Source organism: Pogoniulus pusillus, chromosome 2, assembly GCF_015220805.1.
Source record: "Pogoniulus pusillus isolate bPogPus1 chromosome 2, bPogPus1.pri, whole genome shotgun sequence".
In the NCBI taxonomy this organism is placed as follows: domain Eukaryota; kingdom Metazoa; phylum Chordata; class Aves; order Piciformes; family Lybiidae; genus Pogoniulus; species Pogoniulus pusillus.
In genome coordinates this window covers 41,290,230-41,310,271 of record NC_087265.1, presented here as the reverse complement: position 1 = coordinate 41,310,271, position 20,042 = coordinate 41,290,230, and the positions used below count along the sequence as shown (strand labels likewise).

At 41.8% G+C, this 20,042-nt stretch overlaps 1 protein-coding gene across 7 annotated transcripts in view; it reads right to left on the bottom strand.

The window, feature by feature from the left end:
* Positions 1–15,430: 15,430 nt before the first annotated feature.
* Positions 15,431–20,042, bottom strand: part of ATF2 (activating transcription factor 2) — a 56,714-nt gene continuing 52,102 nt past the window's right edge. For all 7 annotated transcript variants that reach the window (XM_064162272.1, XM_064162265.1, XM_064162249.1 and 4 more), the window contains one exon: positions 15,431–18,223. In XM_064162272.1, the coding sequence (XP_064018342.1) occupies positions 17,997–18,223 (227 nt within the window). In that variant the 3' untranslated portion in view covers positions 15,431–17,996. The remainder of the gene's footprint in view (positions 18,224–20,042) is intronic.

Genomic DNA, 20,042 nt, shown 5'->3' with positions numbered 1-20,042 from the left:
CCTTCTTTTGCCCCCCCTTTTCTGGTCAATGCCAGAAGATCCAAGGGGAAGCAGCACAGGAGCACAATCTTTATTTTAAAACTAAACTAAATCTGTTTGCTTAACATCTAAAGATTTTGCTGTGTTTAGATTGATGCCACTTTTGAATGGAACTGCATCAAAGAAAAAAGCTCCCTCTTGCTTATGTTTCCTGAGTAACATCCTTCCTAAAATAATTCTTAAGGACTTAATTTATGGCTCACATTTAACTGTATTTTCATGATGTGTATAAAAATTATAATTGCATCACAAACAGGTACTATAAATTAAGTATAGTAGATGGTACCTATTTATATTGGCATCCTAACCTTTGATGTAATTTCCATTAAAAAGAAAATCTGCACCAGAATTACTCTTTATAGCCAGATTTCCTCATGCAACAAGTAAAACCAGCATCACTTCCCAGCAACATCATTCACCTTTTCCCCCTCACTGACATCTGAGGTGGAAGGGTGGTTGGGAGCCTCTCCTGGGAACTCTGGTTTCTGGGAGAGGTGTTGTGTTTATATATTACCTTTTTAAACGTGTATATTTCTGTCTATAGCTGCATATATTGTACATACCTGCTTGTATAATGTGCTAAGCTGTTGTGATGGTTTGGGTGTTAAACCCTCCACCCCCCAGTTTGGAAATCACCCAGACTAGACTCAGCCAGCTCTGGAAATTTGAATGAAGCTTATGTTTACAGCTTACCACAAAATACAAGCAGATATTTACAGTATAGACAGTTATATACAGAAATACACAAGGTAAAAGGTAATACAGAAACACAACAGCCCTCCCAGAAACCTGAGTCCCCAGGAGGGGCTCCTAACTGCCCTTCCACCTTCTTCCCCCTGCCTCTCAACCTTACCCCAGTCCCAAGGAAGAATGGAGGTTCGGCCAGGGGGTTAGGAAGCAAAGTGGATTAATCAGAAAAACGACAGAGAGGCTAGAGAGAAATGCAGCTCGGAGCTCCCCAGCAGGAGAAGTGCCTTATCTATGTTTTGATTCATGTTTTTATACATCTCAGCAAGCCTGTGAGGGAAGTAGACATGACCATTGTTTTCCTTTCACAGCCTGTAATCTAGTTCTTCTCACCAAAACATTCTAGCTAGCTTCAAACTAGCACAGCTGTAAATATAAAGCTTCATTCTAATCTCCATCTCAGCTGAGTCTAGTCTGGGTGATTGTCTTAAGTGGGAGGGGGGACAACAGGTAACACCCAGACCATCAGACTTTCAAACACAAATTCACAGGTACTTCCAGTACTGAAGTTGTGCTGAAGAAAAACTGCCCTTCCAGTCTCCTGCATAACTAAGAACAGAAGCCAGGAAAGGATTAGAAAATTAAGCATGCTCTGTGGAAATGGAAAATCCAGAGCTATCCACATTTCTTTTGCAATCATTTTCACATCAAATGCTAGATTTGATCAAAGCTGGGATATTTCATTAGGGTGTGAGCCTCCTGAGGGTGCAAGCACTCAAACATGGTGCTGGTCATCCCATCATTCTCACTGTGGATTGTGTTTGCATAGCGTGGTGGGGTTTTTAATGACACTTGGAGGTTTCCTCTAAGAGCAGGTTCCAGTGAGCAATAACAGAACAGGTGAGCAATTCAAGTATTTATAGCTGCAAAAGGTTTTTATTTGTGGCTGGTCTGAATATACTTTACCACCAGACTCTTTAGGAGCTTTCTTATGGCTCATGTGCACACAGTAGCTGTATTGGAATGTAATAATAGTTATGAGTTATGACTATTAATTTCTGTATGAATATTAATTTTTATTATTAATATTAAAACCCAGGAAAATTAGCTGAGGTTCTTTGGCTTTTCAGTTTACAGGAAGCACTTGCACAGAATTAAACAGTTTAAGCAATCAGAACTTGGAAAATAGGAACATGAGAGCAGGGAGAATTTTGACTATGCCTATGGAGTCTTGGCATTAACTCCAGCATATATACTCACGACTTTTTTGATCCCTGAGTAAGTCTCCTCTATCAAATACACTTTTAAACTCGTGATGATGATCCTAGGGTAAAATACAAAATATTGCAGAGGCAGAGGGAAGAGGATGCTGCTGAGCCTGGCTAGTGTTAGCTGCAACACCTGGCTGCCTTTAACCAGCCACAAACGAGGAGAGGCAGGAAGGCTCCGTGCGGACAGAAAGGCTGATGCAGAAAGGCAGGTTTCTAAATCACCCCCTTTTATATACTTGATTTGAAAATCAAATTGGCCAATAGGCACTAGCACCATTGTTCTGGCCAGTGAATTCAAAGCTTCCTGCTTCCTTTGGCCACGCAGGCAGGTTGAGAGCAGCACAAGACACCTGACACGTGGTGCTAAGCCCCTTAGCCCTCAAGGCTTTGCTGGGGCCAAACCCTTATTGTTTGCTCATCTGACACACTCTCGGACCCACAACAGGAGGAGGACAGCAAGGGTTAAACCGGCCTGGCAGGATTTATACCCTACCAGGACAGTAGCATATTGCATCAGCACAGTCCTCTGATGTGTGATCAGTTATTAACACAATTATTAAAATACTAGATGTTGATACTGTTTGCACATTGACTTAGATGAGAGAGCTACCTACTCTAAATCACATTTTTAAGAGTCCTATGTATGAAACACAATATGTTTTTGATTGCTTGTTTTATTAAGTGAAACAAACCAGCTAATTAAAGAAATTCCAGGAAGTTTCTGCTTTCTGTCTCCTAGGGACAAGCCTCAAGTGTCAAAGGAGATAATACTGATGGCTATAAAACACCCAAGTGTGTTTATACTGGCTGTAAAATGCAGCTTACAGCTTCTTTTTAACTTTTAGAATAATTCCTTTTTATGCCATGCTTAGAAATACATATTAAGGCATTAGTTGAAGTAGTGCTTCTATGTATTTGGGTAAGGAGGGGAAAAAAAAAAAGGTAATTGCAAGTTGAAAAACAGAAGGCAAGCCACTGGCAAAATAGTCCTAGGAATAAACTGTTACGAGTATCATTTCATCCATAAACTCTGAAAATTAAGAACAAGCTAGACATCAAAGCCAAAATAATCTGAAAGATACTTCGACTCCTGACTTTCCAAATGTCTTTAACTCCGAGCAGATCATCTTCTACTTGAGTCTATAAACTTCGCCACAGAATTGCTGGTACTTCTCCATGGGCTTCACTGAGCTGCCTAGATCCACTGGATGATGTCCCAGGTTAGGGTTCAATAAACTCACCACAACACAGATTTTTTTGGAAAGTCAGGGAAAAGTGAAATTGTATTTCTCATAGTTTAAATGTAACAGTAGAAGGAGAAACAAACTACTAGAGAAATATAATAACCTTAATGAAGATGGGGAAGGGGTCAAGCGGCAGTGAAGCAGCAAAGCAGCAGCAGCCAAAACAGCCGTGGGGGAAGATAGCAGCGGGCGCAGCTGAAGCAGCAGGAGCCAGCAAGGGGAAGGTGCAAGCTGTGCTTCTAGACATAAAGTTCTTGATGGTGCAATGAAATGATATTAACTTATCTATTGTTGGCATTATATGGCCTATCCCTAGAATGTTCACCTCTCCCCTATGTCTGAGCTGGAAGCAGATGACTTTGAAGAATTGCCAAAGGAACTAAACTTTCTCATATGGAACCCAAACCTGCCTTTCTGAAATGCTATACAGAACCTGTTTTCTAACAGCAGAACCTTCAAAGTGATTTCTGCATTCTTAAGAGAAGCAAACACATACATTACTCAAGCAAGCCAAACTTAGTGGGTTTTTAACCAGAGGATTAGTTCTCCCATGTAACTTGTTTCTCAGACAGAGTTGCATCTTCTAGCATGCTTACCCTTCTCCTAAAGAACATCAAAGTTTTTGAGCACAAGAGTATTTTAAAGCTCAGTGTGACCAAGGGTGTGTGGCCCTGGTAAGGCAAATGAGGCTGGTGTCTTTATTTATAAATACATCATTTTAGCTTTAAAAAAAGACAACCAAACAACAAAACCATCAAGCAAGCAAAAACAAACCCACAAAGAAAGAAAACAACAACAACCAAAAAAATCCCAACCCTAAAACCAAAACAGGACAACAAAACAAAAATACCCACAGATTCTTGTAGCTGTTACTGTCATGCTTAAGACCAAATGTCAAAACCCTGGAGGTGTTCAAGAAAAGCCTGGCTGAGGCACTTAGTGCCATGGTCTAGTTGATTGGATAGGGCTGGGTGCTAGGTTGGACTGGATGATCGTGGAGGTCTCTTCCAACCTGGCTGATTCTATGACATTACATTTTAAATTGAAGTTTATGCAATCGTTTACAAAATGGACTGTATGAGTAGGAAATGAACTTTGGTAATGCTCTGACAATTGCCTGCTGTATAGATACACACAATATTGTTATCAAGTGTCTTTGCAGAATAAACTTTAACAACCTGAAGACTATTCAAAGTCCAAGTCTCAAAGTGCTGGGATAGCACTTGGTACATAATTTGCAGTTCAGCAAATCTCTAGAAAAAATTATGTGTTTTCTTCCACCAGGGAAACCTGTGAAGGGGAATATAAAATCATCCAAAACAAACAAGCAGGCACATGCACTTAGCAGTAACTTTCTGCTTTACTGCACTTCTCACAGCCAGCTCTGCAAACAGGCAGGTAACAGCAGCGGAGTGCAAAAAGCAGCACGGCATAACTTTGGAAGTATCTTTCAAGATCAGCATTAGCTTTTTGGGATCACAGTGAGATGACATTAACCAAAGCAACTTCAAAGGGCTGAAGGAGATTAAAGCTTTTCCTTTTAATGATTCTAAAGTGTTATTGAAGAGAGCAGTAGCTTTTCCTGTTAAACAAGCAGTTCAAATCAAGTATTCCTGGAGAGGAGATTAACCAATCCTGCAAGTAATAGATTTAATTAGGAGTGAGACTTTCACTATTTATTAGTTGATCTGCCAGTCTCACAATACTTTAGTGAGTTTCAATAATAAGATTCTTTATGAAAGGACAAAATTACCTTATTCCTTCTAAGCCCTTTTATCTGTGCCAAAAAAAAAAGCATAATAAATTATTTGGGCCACACAAAGAGACATTTCTTTCTTCTGTAGCTGATGTTACTGTTTTCTTTCTGGGAGGGGAGAGAAGGAGGAGGCAAAGGAAAAAAAGTAATAGGAAAAAAAAGTGTTATTTTCCCTTTCTTTAACAACAAAATAGAAGCATCCCATGGTTGTGCACATTTTGCTTATTGTTAACCAAGACACGTGGAGAGCCTCTCAACAAAGCAATACTAAATTAGCAGATATCCAGGTCCTAAATTGGCAACGTCAGAGACAATTACTAAGACCTGGTGGCTTTTCAGCTGTGCATGCAGTAGTTTTAGTTTAAACAAAATCAGAGTGGCCTGGCAATCTGACTTGCACATCACTATACCAACCTCAGATCTGGACAAGCTCATGTTTCCAACTGTATACTTCCATAATACCCTTTCACACAGATACACAGAAAACCAATTCCTAGTTTAGCCATTCTAACATTCAGTACCTGGTGGTTCTCTGCACACAGTAGAGATGTCGTACCTACACTGTCAGCCTGTGCAAATAGAACGACTTCAGAACTCGGTGGTTTGCTGCAGCAACAACTCAGTGACAAAGGGAGGGCATTTCCAAAAGCCTTTTTGTTTTGTTACTATTTGTTAAACCCCACTAAGTCAAGGGAATATGTATTGAAAAGATGCCCACCAAGCAAAGATCTTGGGCTAACACTGTGCAATGTTGCATAAGGAGGGGGACCCAGACCCCCACCAGTTTATTGTGAGTTGCCACAGATTTTCAACTACCAGTTTGCTGCTTGTTCTTAGAAAACAGGCTCTTTGGCACACCAAAGGAAAACTTGTCTCCTTTTTGCTCCCAGGTGGACATATTTTTAAGAAGAACATGTCCTGAAGTGTGGACAAAATATTCAATGTTTCTTCTCCAGGAGTGACAAAATCAAAAGCAATAATGCATCAAAATTGATTTTTTCTTTATAGAGTCTAATCATTACCCATGTAAGAGAAATAAACATATAAACATTAAAAGTAACATTGCCTGTCCTTTGTCCAGTTATTTGGAATGGAAGGAATGAAAACCACTGCTTAGGTACCACATACTGATTCACCTACATTTGTATTTACTTTGATAGCTTCAGAAAACAGATGCAAAGTTCAGATGGATCATTACTAAGCAGATTGTTTTCACTATTCTTTGCCCATTATTTCATGGTTTGATCTCATAACCATTAGCTCTTAAGACTTAGTTTCTGTGTGCACAAAAGACTTAGTTTCTGTGTGCACATCTTCCTTCTACCTGTGAAGAATCAAATCCTCTTAAGAGCATCCTACCTCTGAAAATCAGATGCAGCCACAACACTTGCAAGACCACAGCTGTTGCCCAGAGAAAGATGCAGGTTTGGCTTTAAGAAGCTGTTGCAGGTCTAGGGATTTCCTCATGTGTTTTCAGGTATGATGAACAAGACATTTTTGATGCTTTGCAGACTGCATTTCATAGAATAAGTCAGGGTTGGAAGGGACCACAAGGATTATCTAGTTCCAGCCCCCCTGCCATGGCCAGGGACACCCTACCTTAGAGCAGCCTGGCCACAGCCTCATCCAGCCTGGCCTTAGACACCTCCAGGCATGGGGCCTCAACCACCTCCATGGACAACCCATTCCAGGCTCTCATCACTCTCATGCTGAACAACTTCTTCCTCATGTCCAGCCTGAATCTCCCCACCTCCAGCTTTGCTCCATTCCCCCTAGTCCTGTCACTCCCTGATATCCTGAAAAGTCCCTTCCCAGCTTTTTTGTAGGCCCTCTTCAGATACTGGAAGGCCACAATAAGGTCACCTCACAGCCTCCGCTTCTCCAGACTGACCAGCCCCAACTCTTTCAGTCTGTCCTTATAGGAGAGGTGCTGCAGCCCTCTGATCACCCTCGTGGCTCTTCTCTGGACATGCTCCAGCATCTCCACATCCCTCTTGTAATAGGAGCTCCAGAACTGGATGCAGTACTCCAGGTGGGGTCTCAGCAGAGCAAAGGGGGAAAATCAGCTCCCTCGACCTGCTGGCCACAATTCTTCTGATGCAGCCCAGGATCTGGTTGGCCCCCTGAGCTGCAAGTGCAGACTGGCAATATTCCCAAAACTCTTTCTGTTCCACCTGCCAAAATGAGCTTTCACCACAATTTGCTGCAGCCTAACCCGGTGTTGCTCTAGTTGCATTTTTTTCTCTCTTTCTTTGCAGGTGCACTGGCTGTTGCCCAATGTCCAGTGCCATGCCCTAGGGAGATAACCAGCAGCATCCTGGAGGGCCAGATGTGTGTAATGAGTGCCAACACTGGCGTCACAGCAAAGGCAGTGAGCCTACAGCTCTGTGAACTCTCAAAATGACGCTGCTGGTGAGCTCTGCTGTGAGTGCCTTTGTCTATCAGGCTCTTTTATCTGCTGCAGTTTACTGCAACTGTTGTACAAAACAAGAAACAATGCAGGACTTCTTTATCCATCTGCAAACTCACAGCCCAGCAAACTGAAATGGGTTGTCCAGGGAGGTGGTTGAGGCCCCATACCTGGAGGTGTTTAAGGTCAGGCTGGATGAGGCTCTGGCCAGCGTCATTTAGGGTAGGGTGTCCCTGGCCATGGCAGGGGGGTTGGAACTAGATGATCCTTGCGGTTCCCTTCCAACCCTGACTGATTCTGTGATAAGCTGATGTGATTCCATCTTCATTGACTTCTTCAGCTCAGCTGATTGTAACAGGTCCCTTCCTAGAAGAAGACCCAACATGGTGACCACACGGGTAAAAGCCAATGCCAGGAGGAATGTGGGGATCCAGATGGAGTTCCCTCTCAAACATGTAATTGTTCAAGTGTCCAGTTTGAGTATCTGAGCATGGCATTGGTCCCAAAGGACAGCAGAGAAGAGGCCTGTGTGCGATGTGAGCAGGTCAGCAACCTCCTCAGCTGGGCGGTAGAGCTGGAAAAGCTTCACTACCAAGGATGCAGCTGAAGAAGGGATGTTTTTCCCATGCAGCCAGGCAGCAGCTGTGTGGCACTCCAGCCTCTGTGGGCACAGACCTTGAAAAGCTGGACCTTCCTCCAACCTCTTGTTTCTTCTTCTCTCAAGAGCTTAATGTGCTGTTAAAGAGTAGTCTATCAGGAAAAACCTACACGAAAGCTTCAGTCAGTATTTGCTCAAAATAAGCAGCAGTTGCCACTAGATGGCATTTTTGTCCCTGAGAAATTAGAAACTCCGAGCCTGCAAATTAGTTGTTACAGACCTTAGGAAACAGTGAGAAATGGAATGGCTTAACTCATTCAATGAATAATTGATTGTCCATTGTCTTGCATAAGCAGGACATCACTAAACCAAGATACTTGTACTTCCAAATTTGTAAACCCCCCTTATTTAGGTATAGCTTGTGACTCTGCAGCCCTCTGCTCCATGGGGAGAGGCCTGGAACACAGCACTGTAAGGAGAGGCTGAGGGAGCTGGGGGTGTTTAGCCTGGAGGCTGTAGCCAGGTGGGGGTTGGTCTCTTCTGAAGGGAGGCTGTAGCCAGGTGGGGGTTGGTCTCTTCTGCCAGGCAAGCAGCAACAGAACAAGGGGACACAGTCTCAAGTTGTGCTGGGGGAGGTCTAGGCTGGATGATAGGAGGAAGTTGTTGCCAGAGAGAGTGATTGGCATTGGAATGGGCTGCCCAGGGAGGTGGAGGAGTCTCTGTCCCTGGAGATGTTCAAGTAAAGCCTGGCTGATGCACTTAGTGCCATGGTCTAGTTGACTGGCCAGGGCTGGGTGCTAGGTTGGCCTGGATGATCTTGGAAGTCTCTTCCAACCTGGTTGGTTCTATGACATTGCTCTTCACTGATCTTCAATTCAAACAGCAACAGCAGGGGTAATTTGTACTAGCTGCAGATGAGCTGAGTAGCTATTTGTTGGTTAATTATCACAATCTTTCAGTGTGAAGTCTTGCAGCAGTATTCAACTCACCCATAAAAAAGAGCATCATCGATTTCTGAGCACTTGAAAAGCAGTATTGAGAAGATAGTGAAAAACCCTCCTCTGCTTTGGCTATGCTATAGTAAGGCTCTGGCAATGACTTCTGAGGGCTAACCTTGATCCTTAGGAACAAATGCAATGTTGAGTCATAAGGAAAAATGAGAGATAATTGCTGCCTCACAAAGCACAGAAAGCCTACAAATCACTCAAATTTTCTTTGACTAAATTATGCTTACTGACAGAAGCATTTACGGTGATTAACAGCAGGCTAAATTGGATTCTACACTTGTAACTTGCTTGGGAAAGCCTCATTACAGAAGGAATCTAACTTCACTGGGGTAAAATTAATCTTCACCCCTTCATAAAACAGGCACAATTTTCTTTGAAATTGTCACAGAATCACAGAATCAACCAGGTTGGAAAAGATCTCCAAGATCATCCACTCCAACCTATCACCCAGCCCTATCCAGTCAACTAGTCGCCAGGGATGGTGACTTACCACCTCCCTGGGCAGCCCATTCCAATGGCAAATCACTCTCTCTGGGAAGAACTTCCTCCTAACATCCAGCCTATGGCTCCTCTGGCACAATCTGAGGCTGTGTCCCTTTGTTCTGTTGAACTGTAGGAAAGCTGCTTCAGTTTAAGCAAAATAAATAGAGAAATGGAATACTGCAAACTTTGGGGTTTGTTTCTTTGGTTAATGCCACTTAATACTACCCTGCAGCAACATGAGCTGGACCTAAATGGATTAATAGACTTGATGTCAGCCTGAAACTTTACAATCCCTAAAAGTTTGCATTTATAACAATATAAGCACCAAAGTGTGACTAATGATGGGACTCGATGATCTTGAAGGTCTTTTCCAATCTAAGAAATTCTGTGATTCTGTAATTCTGTGAACCACCAACGTGGTGACATTTTCTTAGCCTGACAAGACCCACGGGATTTTATGCACCCTGTGCTAGTTTGAGCCTAGCTAGAATGTTTTGGTGAGATGAACTAGATTACAGGCTGTAAAAAGAAAACAATGGTGATGTATACTTCACTCACAGCCTTGGTGAGAAGTATGGGAACAAGAAACAAAAACATTTGATAACACTCCTGGGGACTCAGGTTTCTGGGAGGGCTGTTGTGTTTCTGCATTACCTTTTTCCCTTGTACATTTCTGTCTATAACTGTACATACTGTAAATATTTGCTTGTATATTGTGCTAGCTGTAAATAGAAGCTTCATTCATATTCCCAGAGCCGGCTGAGTCTAGTCTGGGTGATTTCTGAAGTGTAGGGGGGGGGCGGGGAACACCCAAACCATCACACACCCTAAGAAAGGTGCCTGGGCACCTGGCATATTACTGGAGGGCAGTTGCTTTCAGTGGGGAGGGGTGCCCTCACCCAGTGAACTCTAAACTAACTAGACATGGAATTACAAGCATGGGTAAAGACCATGTATTCCTTTTCCTGAAACAAAATGACTTTGCCAAATCTTTGGAACAGAGTTTACTGGGGTCGGAGTGGCTGGAGAGCAGCCAGACAGAGAGGGATCTGGGGGTACTGATTGATAACCGCCTGAACATGAGCCAGCAGTGTGCCCAGGTGGCCAAGAGAGCCAGTGGCATCCTGGCCTGCATCAGGAATGGTGTGGTCAGCAGGAGCAGGGAGGTCATTCTGCCCCTGTACTCTGCACTGGTTAGACCACACCTCGAGTACTGCGTTCAGTTCTGGGCCCCCCAGTTTAGGAAGGACACTGAGATGCTTGAGCGTGTCCAGAGAAGGGCGACGAGGCTGGTGAGAGGCCTTGAGCACAGCCCTACGAGGAGAGGCTGAGGGAGCTGGGATTGTTTAGCCTGGAGAAGAGGAGGCTCAGGGGTGACCTTATTGCTGTCTACAACTACCTGAAGGGTGGTTGTGGCCAGGAGGAGGTTGCTCTCTTCTCTCAGGTGGCCAGCTCCAGAACGAGAGGACACAGCCTCAGGCTGTGCCAGGGGAGATTTAGGCTGGAGGTGAGGAGAAAGTTCTTCACTGAGAGAGTCATTGGACACTGGAATGGGCTGCCTGGGGAGGTGGTGGAGTCGTCGTCCCTGGGGCAGTTCAAGGCAAGGTTGGATGTGGCACTTGGTGCCATGGTCTAGCCTTGAGCTCTGTGGTAAAGGGTTGGACTTGATGATCTGTGAGGTCTCTTCCAACCTTGGTGATACTCTGTGTGTGTGTGATACTGTGATATAACAAACTGGTGCTTAGCGCTTAGAGACCATGGAAAAGAAGCAAGCAGGTCAGTGTAACATGTTTACATTCCAAAGAATCCAGTGCTGTAGCCTGTGATAGGCAGAAGTGACACAGACAACTATGCTGACAACTCAGAAATAGCAATCTGGTTGTGTGGTGACTGGAAATGTATCTCAAAGATTTACAGCCAGCAACCATCTTGCATAGAGTGCTGCATAATTTGCAGTAGGAAAAAAAAAGAAGAGTTAAGCCCTATTAGAATCAGAGCTCTAAAAAGTTGGGGTAAACAGAGGCATCATAAAGAAACCTTTTATATATTCACATACATGTCCAAGTGATAAATTGTAAGCATAATAGCTTGAGATTCATTAAATATTCAACAGAAATGATCAAGTGTTTGAAGTGTTCCTATCATTCAGTGAAACACACAGCATCTGTGTGGCATTTACAAGGATTATCTGTTTCTTCAGCAAAAAACGTTTTCCCTTTAAAGCCATTCTGCTGAAAGGGAGGACTGAAAACAAGAAGAGCTGAAATATTAGCCTTTTACTTGTTTTGAAATCATAGCCATGCCGACTAGAAAGTTTGCTGCTGTTTTAGAGACAACTGCAGTGACTCTACTATGTGCTATATCACCTTGAAGAGGATCTTGCTCACCGCACAGCCATGAATAACAGGGGGTTTATACCACTTACCTCAAGAGAGATCAAAACGTTTCTAACATCCCTGTAAACGTTTTGAAGAAATAGATCATCACAGAATGCATCTCCGTGTCAGAGGGTGTCGAAGGAAAGGACTGCTGTAATTGAGATGTGAAATACAGCACCTTCTAGTTCAGATGGAATAGTGGGCAAATGGGGTGGACTTCTCCCCCCCTACCCCCTCCATTTCATTTCCTCAATTTATTCAGAAAGGCAATTTATTTTGTTTGCTGCTGAAGCAGAGGGCTCATTCTCTTTTTACTTATCTGCCTTTTCCCTTGATTAGGATCCTAGATGTAGGACATGGATGTAATTTCCTATTTTATTTTTAAACATAAACTGATTAGTAGGTTTTTTGAATAATTCAGTTTCTTAAAATGGATCAGCCCAGCAATTTATCAAAGACAGGATTTTTTTCCCTTCTGTAATGGTCTAGAATAAGTGATTCAGCTAGAGGGAGGAGAATACTATTTATGTATCATGTCAATACTAGCTTGCAGCAAAATAAGGGCAGGGACTTCTTAGGCAATAGAAAAAAACCAAAGATGTTAACTTTTGTCTTCAGGGCAGCTAAACACACCTATCAGACTTGCATTCATTGCATTCACTTCACCTGGGGATAGATGATATTAAATGGAATTGTAATAGCTCATGTTTGTACTTTGATGTATTAAGCTAGCCCTAGGCAAGTTAGGAGAGAGAAACCTGGTTACCTGTAATCTGTTCCTCTGAAGGTATCTATGTGAAGCTCATCTTCCCACTCTAACACTGACAGATCTCCTTAAGCCACAGAGTACTGTCCTTTAAGCTCATTAATTTTAAGATGACTACAACTTGCTGTCCAAAGTGGCTACAAATACCCACTCTCTGCTCTGGGTCTGGTATTAAAAACAAATTTCCTAGAAGAATGAGTCCCTCTCTGCTTCAAGCTGCTTTGCACATTCTATGCTTATTACCATCTCAAATCAATTGATGGAGCTCATGCTCCTGTTTCTTTAGCTTAAGATTTATAGTAATAAATGTACTTGCATAATAATACTTTTCAGATTTAAGTGCTTATTTCCAGATTAAATGATAAATAGTTCATTTAAATTAAAAAAAAAAAGAACCTTCTGGTCCTCTCCCTCCTTTTCCCCAAAACTGAACAGGAAACTGAGTGCTCAGAACAAAGAAAAGAGCATCATTCTGAAAATGGTAACAAAAGAGGGGTGGAGCAAGATTTAAAACAATGACATCAATAAGATCAAGTTTAAGTGTCCTGATATTCTATTGACAGCCATGTCCTCAGATAGCTAACCCCACACCTAGGAAGCTACACATTCTTTTGGAAGGTAGTTGCACTTGAATCATAGAACCATAGAATCAAGCAGGTTGGAAGAGACCTCCAAGATCATCCAGTCCAACCTAGCACCCAGCCCTGTCTGGTCAACCAGACCATAGCACTAAGTGCCTCAGCCAGGCTTTTCTTGAACACCTCCAGGGACGGAGACTACACCACCTCCCTGGGCAGCCCATTCCAATGCCAATCACTCTCTCTGTGAGGAACTTCCTCCTAACATCCAGCCTAGACCTCCCCCAGCACAACTTCAGACTGCGTCCCCTTGTTCTGTTGCTGGTTGCCTGACAGAAGAGACCAACCCTACCTGGCTACCACTTCCCTTCAGGTAGTTGTAGACAGCAATAAGGTCACCTCTGAGCCTCCTCCAGGCTAAACAACCCCAGCTCCCTCAACCTCTCCTCATAGGGTTTGTGCTCCAGCCTTTGCTGGTGAAGCCATCAGCACACAGCCTGCACTCATGAAATTGCTGTAACACTAGAACTTCCATACTGGAGATTCAGGATGCCCTTTCAGACTTGTTGAGTAATAGATCTTGTTCTAGGAAGATGTAAACATTCTCATACCTATTTTAGCTGAAAATATACAGCATGCAGAAATTCCTTTCTTGAATAACTTCTTGAAAGCTTGCTGCAGTGACTTAACGCGACCAAGAATTCAACATGCAAAAAGAAGAAATACCATTCTAAATGTGTAAGCACTTTCAGGGGCTCATCACACAAAAATATTTTGAAGAGGAAGAAAATGAAGGAAGAGAAAAGTCACGATCTTAATTTCTCTGAAGAAAAAAAAAGGGGGGGGGGGGGAAGTTATTAAAAGGGAAAATTACAAGAGGCTTACTATTAAAGAATATAACCCCCTGAAAATCCAAACTACTTCACAACTATGCTATCCAGTGTTACAAAAGACACAAGTTAAAATACACCATAGCTGTATCAGTGCTGATTATAATTAAATGTAAAGACTACTGTAAGCTAATCTTCTACTTGCTGTTCTGCAATGCACATGAGCACAGTTCAAATAATTTCTCTGCTGAGGGAAGCAACAGGCAGCACATAAATGCAAACAACCTTCATTAGACACATTGTCATGAGTATATTAATCATGTCAAGCAGCACTGCTGAAGTTTCCTTCAGTGCAATTTAACATACCTTACTTTATTAGGATGCACTTAATTTCACTATGTTTTCTCCTCATTACCATTTATGATGACCAATAAAAATGTTTGTGTCTGTCTCTAAGCAAATTACTTCTGTAGTCCTGGTAGCTGGAAGCGCCGCTCATCCAACACTTCTGTCTTCTTCTTCCATCAGTGTAATACCTTTCTTTGCCCAGCCTCTATTAGCATTTTAAAGAGAAAAAGCTTGACTGGATAGATGTAAAACCAAGGCTTTTCACAGTGTAGGCATTAAAGGTGGGTTAGTTTTCCCTCCCTCCCAGCTGCCCTGTTATACAGCCTCTGGTTTTCCCCTGGAGTAACAAGCATAGAGCTCCTATACTCAGAGAAAGGACATAATGAAGCAACAAAAAACCTTTGGCATTATTCTCACTTTGGGCTCAAAGTTGCATGCAGTTTAATTTCCTTTGGTCAAAACATTCAATAAATGAAAGTTCACAGCAATTCTGCCCTCTGCATTTCCTTCAAAGCCTCTCTATCAGGGTTCTCTCAAGTGATTTTCAAATGCTGATAGAACAGAATGTGCCACTCTGGTTTTGTTTCAAACATTCATAAATAAGCATAAACCATTTTTAATATTCCAAAAACCAAGTATAAGGGCATGGTTTTTGTCCCCTCAACCTTTCACAACACAACTGTGTCCTGTCCATCTGACTATAGCTGTTAGTTCCTTACCTCATGTCTAATAAGGTAAGATAACTGAAAGTTAGCTGGAAATTCTGATTACACACACAGCTCTTCCTACAGAACTCAGGGCAACCAGAAATAGCTGAGCAACATCTGGGATCACCCAAGTATGTTTATGAGCTCCTTTATCTGTGGGTTACCTTGGGCTCCTGGAACTAAGGATACAAAGCTGCTGGAATTTGTCTTGTTTTCTAAAGAACCATATGTATTCTTCTTTACATAACATTACCTTGACATCACATGAATGACTTCCAGAAAAACGCTGATCATTTCAAGTTCGAAGAAAGAAGTCTGACGACAGTGCTGCCTTTTAGAACAATTATAATTTCATTAAAATAGGAACATAACTTAAAGATAGATTTTATTCTCTTTGATGACTTACTCATGCAAACTGCACATAAAATAAAACAGTACAGTTTGTGAAACATGTCAAATGTAAAGACCCAAAATGCTAAGTACAGAAGTAGTGTGACATACGTCTCAAAACGGAACCCATGGTAGTACGACTAATAACTTTGCTCTATTTGCTGAACACAGATTGTAATGGTTCTTTTGCCAGCCCCACTGTTTAAATTCATTAACTGTTTACACGTCTCCTATACACTTATGTAGACTTACTTTACAAGCGTGACAGTTTTGTCATTAAAAAAAACCTCCACTTACATAAATATGATTTAAAAGCCTTTGTGTTTAGGAGAGCAAATCATAGTAGAATCAATGAGGCCTTATCTAGTCCACCAAAACTACAATGAAAAGTGACTGTATAGCTTTCTTGCAGAATTCACATTTTGTGCCTTTGCAGTTAATTCCCTTCTCACCAGAGGTCCATTGCATTCCACCACCTGGAAATGTTCAATAATGGTTACAGCTTTTGATCTTGAGACTGGGAAAGTAAGACTTTTAAATGCATGAGGTTATCAACTCAACTTTCTTAGTTTTAAAATACAAAATATTTTAAACCCCTATTATTTTCATGCTTAAAGCCCTGCAATGATACATAGATGACTTAAGATACTTCTTTGTTCAGTTTTAATTATAGCATGGTTGTATATATATTGTAGAAATGAATTTTGTTTTCCTGTGCATCAATTACATTTTTCGATTTCAAACTGAATCAAATAGAAACCTGATGGCACCGACACTTAAAAACACATAGTATAGTGTGGAGAAGGAAGAGCAAATGAACTACACAACCCATTATAAATGCATTAAATCTTTGTTATATACATAATGGAATCCTGCTTTACTGCCAGTTGCTACTATGCATCTGTTTTTGCTATTATACAAAGTTTTCTGACCTGAAAGCACACATCTACTTTTTTTGTTTGTTTGTTTTTTTTGTTTGTTTTTAAACAACTTAATCTATTGTAAAATATTGTACTGTATTTTGAACATGAGTACAGAATCAAAATAGATAATGGCACATTTAAAAAACAAGACCAAACCCAAAAAATACCCTCAATATCCTACAGATGATTGGATAATGAGGGGGGGGGAAAAAAAAGTGTAACGTACAATCATCTCATCAGAAACAAACTACATCATGGAATGTTAGTTATCCAAGTTTGCACAGTAAATAACAGTTTAAAACTGCAATCACCTATCAGCCAGCATCACATTGAAGGCATCTTTAAACATTCAAGCAAAAGACTGCTGGCATTAACTACTGAACCATTCTCACGCACACACCACACACACCACGTTATAATTACATTGTTTCCAAGATACGGTAGATACTGATTCTTTTGTTTGTTTGTTTCCCCCCCCCCCCCCAAACACACACACAAGAAAGGTATCAAATTTTTTGCTACTAAAAGATGACAGTGCTTACACAAGAATTAAGTACAAGTTAGCCTGCAAATACAAGACAATGACAAAACAAAAAAGTCTCGAGTTGTCTGAAGAAGGTTTGTTTTTAGGCTTTTCCGGCATCCAAACCCATGAGTGTAAACTCTTTGAAGTTTGCAACTCAAAAACTCACAAAATATCAACCCTACTATTCCATATTTGATAACCCTGTATTTAACAAAACATTTAGTGGCTTCAGCCTTGCAACAAAGGGTTAATTGGAGATATCCTATTCTGACTGGAGAAATAAAGCTCTCCTCCCCTCAGAATTAAAGTGTTGGAGGGGGGAGAAAAAAAAAAGTAACACCTGACATCAATTTAAAATAATTCTTCTTAAAAATCAAATCTGTTTAGTAATGATCTTCATCTAGGATAGGTATGTGCATAAGAGTACTGTATCTCATATACTGTACTGGCCCTATTAAACAAATTAAACCCCCCAACAGTTAAAAAGCCAACCAAAATGCTATACACAGAACAACCCCAATGGTTTTTTCCTCCCAATGTTCTTCCTCTCATGATGTGCAAAAACAACAAAAAGGCAAAAAGACTAAAAGCAAATTTACTGTTACTGTCTTTCTCTTGCCTAGTGCTTTATGACCTTGCTCACGTTACAAAGTCAATAGGGACTATGCAGAACTTTGGTATAAAAATGTCACATAACATTACTATCACAGTCTTGGGGATGACCTTTAGTAATTCACCCCAATGTTTGTTCAAATAATACCAATTAAAAATGAAATAACCACATTGTACTGTACACACACTTTACACGTTAAGCACAAAAAAGAACTAGTAAAACTAATACTTGGAAAACAAAAATGTCTTCTGCAAAGGGACTAGAACTGGTGTTCTGTCTCAGCTTCACCTGCCAATCGTTAAAGCCAAATTTAAGGTGGACTTTAAAAAAAACAGAGTAACTTTAAGCTACAATTTCTCCCAGATGGAGACTGGTCTTTTGCTGATTTCCCTTTAAAGTCACAAATGTGTATCTAAGAAACTGAAGCAATGCAACTTTTTAATCAACTTCCTGAAGGCTGTGACTGGGAGGGAGGCGCCATGACGATCTGGGAGAGGCCCGGCTCTGTGCTCTGGTCTGCCATCTGGGTGAGAACGGAGGTGGCCACTGCTTCTGCCTTGGAAGTTGAGCTTACGCCGTTGGAAGTGCTGACAGAACTGTGCTGAATAGCTTCTGTGTGTGGACTGCTTGGCACTGATATGTCTTCTGAACTGTCATCTTTATCTGCAGCTGAAGAAGAATAATGAATGTTTTGGTGTTTTTTTTTTTCCCCCAGATGTACCCCACCTGGTCCCAGGTAAAAGCAATCATGGCCTAAATAATTAAAATTCACAGTATTATAGAATCATAGAATCAGCCAGGTTGGAAGAGACCTCCAAGATCATTCAGTCCAACCTAGCACCCAGCCCTGTCCAATCAACTAGACCATGGCACTAAGTGCCTCGGCCAGGCTTTTCTTTTTCTCCAGGGATGGTGACTCCACCACCTCCCTGGGCAGCCCATTCCAATGCCAATCACTCTCTCTGGCAAGAAATTCCTCCTAACATCCAGCCTAGACCTCCCCCGGCACAACCTGAGACTGTGCCCCCTTGTTCTGTGGCTGGTTGCCTGGCAGAAGAGACCAACCCCCACCTGGCTAGAACCTCCTTTTGGGTAGTTGTAGACCCAGTCTCTTCTTAAACACCTCCAGGGACGCCAACTCCACCACCTCCCTGGGCAGACCAATGCAATGGCAAATCACTCTCTCTGGGAAGAACTTCCAATTGCAAAATAATTTTGTTTTCGTTTGGTAAAGAAAATACTACTTGGTTAGCAAAAAATATGTACTGCTGTACGGAATATTCAGGTAACAAACGTTTTTCACCTCCCAAGTGGCGATTAAAAGTCTCCCATTTCCTGCCTAGTATATCAGCTGGTGGGTACTGTGCCTAATTCTAGTGAAGAATGCCCACACAGAATCATACAATCAACCAGGTTGGAAGAGACCTCCAAGGTCATCCAGTCCAACCTATCACCCAGCCCTATCCAGTCAACTAGACCACAGCACTAAGTATCATATCATAGTATCATAGTATCATCAGGGTTGGAAGAGACCTCACAGATCATCGAGTCCAACCCTTTACCACAGAGCTCAAGGCTAGACCATGGCACCAAGTGCCACGTCCAACCTTGCCTTAAAGTGCCCCAGGGACGGCGACTCCACCACCTCCCCGGGCAGCCCATTCCAGTGTCCAATGACTCTCTCAGTGAAGAACTTTCTCCTCACCTCGAGCCTAAATCTCCCCTGGCGCAGCCTAAGGCTGTGTCCAGTGCCTCAGTCAGTCTTTTCTTCAGTAAGTACTGCTTATAGATTGAAAATGCTACTGGAGGTCTTGGTGCTACAGGGATTTCCTTTACATTTTTAACGTATGCTATTTACTGCACTTGAAGTCATGACAGAACAATCAGATTAAAGAATAATTCTCATTGTGCAAAGCTAGAATCTACAACATAAGCACGATTTAAAATGCCTTTCTTGCCTGGACATCCTAGGCATACTAAAATTATCCTTTTCCCCCAGAATTGCCCAAGTTAAGCAAGACATTATAACTTGACAGTGTCAAGCAAAAAGCAGAGCTCAAGACTAAAAAAAAAACAAGAAAGAAAATAAGCCTACTGCTGTTTTTCACTTAAAAGTATGAACACCAACTTTAATTACAACTTTTTTGTATCTGTGCTACTTTCCCCCCCCCCCCAGTTTTATCCATTGACTTTATCCACTTCAACTCAACATACAGATGGAATACTTAAGTCGCTCTTAAAAGACTGCTATTTGCGTAATGTAACGAGACAGAGACACCAACATAGCCAGAAGAAGCATGAACTACTGCATGTGTCATAGCAATGAAACAAAGATTGGTTTTCTCTAGACTTGTCTTTGCAATCCCTTTCAGATTTGCTTGAGATTGGCTTACAAATTCAGAAGTTGTCCAGGGGAAGAGGGCATAGGAATGATGACACATTGAAAGATGATAAGCACTGTGGTATCAGAGCCTCCTTTCCACAGAAA